General features: G+C 39.5%; 1 protein-coding gene across 4 annotated transcripts in view; it reads left to right on the top strand.

The window, feature by feature from the left end:
• The first annotated feature begins 447 nt into the window (after nt 1-447).
• RAB28 (RAB28, member RAS oncogene family) overlaps nt 448-6,000 on the top strand; it is a 158,266-nt gene continuing 152,713 nt past the window's right edge. For all 4 annotated transcript variants that reach the window (XM_052641912.1, XM_052641909.1, XM_052641910.1 and 1 more), the window contains exons 1-2: nt 448-624; nt 5,051-5,147. In XM_052641912.1, the coding sequence (XP_052497872.1) occupies nt 550-624; nt 5,051-5,147 (172 nt within the window). In that variant the 5' untranslated portion in view covers nt 448-549. The remainder of the gene's footprint in view (nt 625-5,050; nt 5,148-6,000) is intronic.

Here is a 6,000-nt window from a genome sequence, read left to right as displayed (position 1 = left end):
CTAAACCATTCGCTTCAGGGATCTCCACAGGGGGAGATGATGGAAAGAGAGGGATTTCACAGGACGTCTACGCGCTACTCTGCTCTTGTTTTTTCTACCTAGCTTAAATTTTTTTTCTCCTCATCTCGCTAACTGTCTGCGAGGGGTAGTGTCGCCTCTCGCCTGCTCGGTTCGAAGGCCCCCTCGGCCCAGGCCGGCACTTAGTCCGGCCCGCCAGGGAGGCTCGCGGTCTGCGCGGGTTGGCGCAGAGGCAGGGCCGCGCGCCTCACGTAGCGCGCGGTGGGGGCGGGGCTGCGCGCCCGACGTAGCGCGCGGTGGGGGCGGGGCCGGGCTCAGGGGGCGGGGCGGCGGGCAAGATGGCGTCCGGCGAGTGATACCTCCAGTGGCCTCTGAGACACCGTTGCTGGGGGTGGGGGGAGTCCTGTCCCCGCTGCCGGGCTTCCTCCTCTCCCCCGCCCCCGGAGATCTCCCTCTTTCCTTTCCTTCTTCTATTTCGCGGGGGTGGGGTCGGTGGGAGGGAGGGTAGGCGGGCCTCGTTCCTGGGACACCATGTCGGACTCTGAGGAGGAGAGCCTGGACCGGCAACTGAAAATCGTCGTGCTGGGGGACGGCACCTCCGGGAAGGTCAGTCCTCTGGTGCGCCCGCCGTGCCAGGCCTGCAAGGAATCCCGGCGCGGCCCCGGCGCCCTTCAAACCTTCTCCTCCCCGTTCCCCCGGGCGTCGCCTTATTTCCGCGAGTCCCGGGGCGTCTGGGCTCAGGCCCGCCAGGAGGTGGCTTGGGGCCCGACACAAATTAAACGCTTGAAGTCCGACGAGAGCTGTCCAGCTCCTTTAAAAAAAAAAAAGTCATTTCCTAATCCCTGCCTGGATCGCGAACTCCTACTTCTCTTCAAGACCTGAGCCAGCATCGCCTCCCTGGGAAGCTTTCCAGCTTCTCGCCTCTGAGGACTAGCAATGATCTGCCAAAACATCTTACCTGTTTTTGCTTTAGGCCGGGTCACACTTTGCGCCTTACCCCAACCCCGTTTACTGTTTCTGATGCCTCCGCTGCACTGGGAGCTCCCAAGAGCTTGATTCTGGAATCAGGCTCCCTGGGTGAGACAGCGGGGGCTCCCATCACTTTACTGGTCGAGTCACTGGAGGGCAAATTGCTATCCCTATTTGTGCTTCAACTGTAGGGGGGTATGTTGATAGGGGTCGTTTCGGAGGGGTGAAGTGTGCGTATCCACAGTAAATAAACATCTACATGCAGCTTGCAGCACACGGAGTGGCCGCACTAAACGTTAGTTTCTCTGTTCATACCTGTTCATCTCTGTTCCCCAGCACAGCACCTGTCAACACAAACATTCAATAAACATCTCTCTCTTGTGGCCTGGGTGCTGAGGGCAAGGCTGCTGGCATGACATGGCATCCTTGCCTTAAAATCTGTCCTGTGATGACAGTTGATTGAATGAAGTGAGTGCGTGAGAATATCTAGCCGCCAGTCCCTTTACCTCCAAGGCAGGGGGTCTTTAACCCAGGGTTGCGGAGCTCCTGAAATGGAGTAAACATTGCCCGGACCTTGCTCTTTGAAGACCATCCGTAAGATCTTGAAGGATTCTGGATCCGCCCCGCCCCCCAAACGGGGAGCAGAGCCTCTGCCCAGGGAACCTCCACACCTGTCGCTTCTGTCAGTGGCGCCAACGCTGCCTCTGGTCATACTGCTAAAGTTTGTCTCCTTTCTTCTCCCGTCCCTTTTCCCCACCAGAGGCTCCAGAAACGCGGGTTTATTATTGTTACCAGGGTTCTGTTTTCCACTCGGTTTCCGTGTGCCTGGTGTAGTTTGGATGCTGGTTTCTGTGGTAACCACTGCTGATATGTCTTCCCTTGGCAGTTGGCACTGCAGCTGTTCGCCTCTTTCGTGCTTAGGGAAAGGTGTCATTCATAGGCAGAGTTTGGAGAATTTTGTTCATTTCTTTCTTGCCATCGTGATTCTTTGTTACTGATTTTTACTGTCGAGGAGAAACAATTCAATATTCTCTGATTACTTTTAAACATTTTGAGGAAGAAAAGAACTTGGGATCGCTTTTCTTAGTCAAGTATTAATTATATGACTTTTTGTACGTTTATAACAAGTTTTTGAGTGGATGAATTGCTTTAAATAAGTCAACATTGTTTCTAACACAATACAAACTTATATTTTTATAGTTTTTCTCATGATTCGTATATGCTTTTGAATGCCTTCTAATTTTTCACTTCCTAAATCTTTTTTATCCTCCCCTCATAAAAATTTATTTCCTGTTTAAAATGATAGTGACTATAATACTAATACACCTCAAAAAAAAGACAAAAGTTGTCCATCATCCTATATTCTATCATAATTCTTTAAATTTTTGTTACTTTTTTCTCCCAGTACTCATCTGTTATCATGCATGTATTTCTCAATTGAAATCTGTTCATAACTTTTTACTTCCGTTTTTCCTCTAGCCTGTCATGTATTGTCCTCTTTTTGCTAATTTAGTGTGAATAATTATGACTTTTCATATCTAAAATTCTGTCTAATATGTGACAAAGTGTATTTTTCTCATTCTATATTATGGAATTAGGGATATTATTCTGCTCCAAAGGATACTGGTGTTCTTTGTCATCTTGACTCATCTGTTTTAAAATTGTAAAGATGTTTTTTCTCCCAGAAATTTCTGGATACCAGCATCAGACATCTTACCTTTTTTTCATTGTTCATATGTCAAGCTGCTATTTTTTTCATGCCATATTCAGTTTTCAGATTATTGGCAGCTACCGATTCCCATTCTGTTTCTTTTACGGTCTTTTTCTTTTATGAATTCAGCCTCTCTTTCATTCTTACTTGTATCCTGATTTAACTCCTGTCCATTTTTTTCTAGCATCAGTTTTTTTTTTTTTTTGCTAGTTCTAATCAGGACATTTTTGTACACCCTCACAAAAGCAATAGAGTATTGCGATGACCACTAACAGTTTATGCAAGAGAAGTTTAGCACCTCCTTCCATTAACACATTTTTCTATTTCTTTCCTGTTTTGATTCCTTTGATTCATACTTTGAATTTTATTATATATTAAGTTTTTTTGAGGCAAAATATCCTTTTATGGTGTCTTTTCAGTATTAGTAAAGGTAGTATGGTTAAAAATTGCTAGCAAAAGTTCACCAAACCAAAAAGAAAACTGTAAAGAATCAGATTTGATAGATGGTTGCTCACTTCATAATTGTTTAAGAAAGGTATTTCTACAATGACTTCTGAGAAATCAAATGAGACAGATAACATAATATCTAGATAATTGGAGAGGAAGTGCCTCTTTCCTGCTGATTCAGATGCTCCTCTTTAATTTTTGTAGTAAGATGTCTGGAGATGATGTAAGAACCTATTTTAATATTCGTTGTTCCTAATGACCTACACTTTTGACAAATTATACTTTATTCCAATTGAAAATTCTAGTTTTATATGTCTCAAAAGTGTGAGGGTAGGGCTATCAAAATCCAGAAGTCCTATTTTTGGGAAAAGAAACACTCTGCTGAAGTTACATGTGCCTTGCATTTCTTAGACTTATGAAAGTGTTTCAACCGTCCATATATTAAACATTTTGAAATATCTGTAATAGTATAAGTAGTGTTAATTACTTTGCTTTAGAACCCTTAGCCTCTTCATAGATAGTTTTGTCCTCTAAGTTAAATGAGTTCAGTGGCATAAACAGGCTAAATAATAAAAGGCTTTAAAAAGGAATGCTTACTTTTTTTTCTTCTGATCTCTCAGTTTTTATATTATCAAGGAAGCCAAATGAATTTTCATTTTGGTGTAGTAAGTTTATTTCTCAGAGTGTAGCAGAACATCTTATGGTACTCAATATATAGTTGACCAAATATTTTAGCAATTTCTTACAAATGCTGATTATATAAATATTAGATGAATTGGAATTAGTGTGTGCAAATTGCCATTTATCTGAAAAATATGATTCTTATGTCAAAGGAATTTTAGGGTTTTTTTGAAAGAAAGTTTGGCCCAGTTTTCTTTTGCACTGTCATAATAAGCTATATGTCATAATTATAATAAGCTATCTTGCAAATTTTAGGTTTCATTATTTTAGGAGTTGACATCTAATTTTACTTTTAAAATAAAAAAGGGTTATTTTTCTTTAACTTTGAGAATCTGTCTTGAAGAGCAGAAAAGCTTCATGACGCTCCCGTTCTCTTCTTTTAGAGGATGTTTACAAATAAATAGTGCATTACAAATGTTTAAGGAACTTTTGAGTTATTTCACTAGAATGATTAATTATTTGTTTGCATTGGTAAGAAATGGTACTGTAAAGAAACTCTATACAGTTTTGAGTGTAACTTTGAATTATTATTTAAAATATGTAGATAGGTATTTGTTCTAGTTATAATATTCTTGTGACTGTTAAGCTTTCTAGTTCTTGAATGGAATATATTTATTTTTGCCTGCTTAATATTAATCTTAAAAATTTCAATTTCTTCATTTAAAAGAAATACTATCAGTTCTATAGAATCATTTTCATTTACATGCAGAGAAAAATTAGACACATTTCTTAGGGGGGAAAAAAGAAATTGTATAAACAGGTTCTCCTTTCCTTAATTAGTTTTACTTCTTATTAGCTGAGGACACAAATTACTCAGATGTTTGACCTCAGAAATGAAACATCTGTGAAAGTTGTGTTGAGCTGATATATGGGGACATATAAAATTCAGATCTTTAATCATGTTGTTTTAGTTTTCTCTGTTGATAAATAGAAATTCTAATTTCTAGCAAGGAATAGGAGGTTGATAGTTAGGAGATATAAAGAGATTTAAAGAGATTTAGCTGATTAGTGTGTTGTTGCCGCTGATAGCTGGTTGGCAAGTGAAATATACCTGGTGGAATGAAAAGTCCCTCTTCCCCTTGTAATTGATTAGAACTGCTTAAAGTTGCTTGGTATAATTGGGGTATAAATACTAAGATTACTTAATAAGATATAGTAGTGATTTTGTTTACATTTCTAAAGCCAAAGACATTAATTTTGATATTCTGTGTATCAATTGTTTAGACCTCCTTAGCTACCTGTTTTGCTCAAGAAACTTTTGGGAAACAATACAAACAAACTATAGGATTGGATTTCTTTTTGAGAAGAATAACATTGCCAGGTAAGAGACTGAAATGTCTTAACATGGAAAGTTGTTCACATCTGACGATAAGAGACATAAGCAGAAATGTGTAACATTCGGGTACTGTTTCTGTGTGAAAATATATGTAATCAGTAAATGTGTCTTAGGGAGGTTCTTTCATCAGCATCTATCGTGAAGACATACTGTTCGTGTGTGTAAGGAAAAAGTTTATATACTCCCCACGCTACACTGTGTTTGACCGTTGCACATTTTTTGAGGATAAACAATAGTTGCTTATAAAATTCTAACCTTAAAAACAAAATCAAATGCCATATAATTATCAACAGATATTGTATAAACTAAATGTGAGAAGACTGGAAAGGATTATTTTTTTAAATGTTATTTTGATTAGCCTCTGCTTCAGTTTTTTGTTTGAGAGAAAGTTGGAACAGAAGTATAATGTAGCTATGGAACTTCTGTGCTCTAATATGTGAATGCTGTTTTATGCAAGGCAGCATGAAATTGCTGGCATTTAATAGACCACTAAAATTTAGGGTCCCTAGGCACTCATAAAAATACAGTTTGAGCATTCAAGATGTTTCAGTTCACCATGCAAAGAAACTATTTAGATGCCAGTTGCAGCACATTTTGTGGGAAATACAGGGAAATAATAACAAAAAAAGAGTGGTTTCTGTTTTAAGTTAGTTTCTGAACAATTGGGGCTTTAAAATGCTCTGTCCATTCACTTGTGCTTAAATTATGTGTTTAAAGTATTTTATTAAAAGCAGTTTGTCTTGATTGACTTCATAAACCAGTCCATCTCTCTTCTCTCTGAGGAAACACATTTGAATAAAAACAGTTGCAAGTGTAGTGTCAGATTCATATACTGGAC

Source organism: Budorcas taxicolor, chromosome 6 (assembly GCF_023091745.1).
Source record: "Budorcas taxicolor isolate Tak-1 chromosome 6, Takin1.1, whole genome shotgun sequence".
NCBI classification, from domain to species: domain Eukaryota; kingdom Metazoa; phylum Chordata; class Mammalia; order Artiodactyla; family Bovidae; genus Budorcas; species Budorcas taxicolor.
This window is presented reverse-complemented; position numbering and strand designations above follow the sequence as displayed.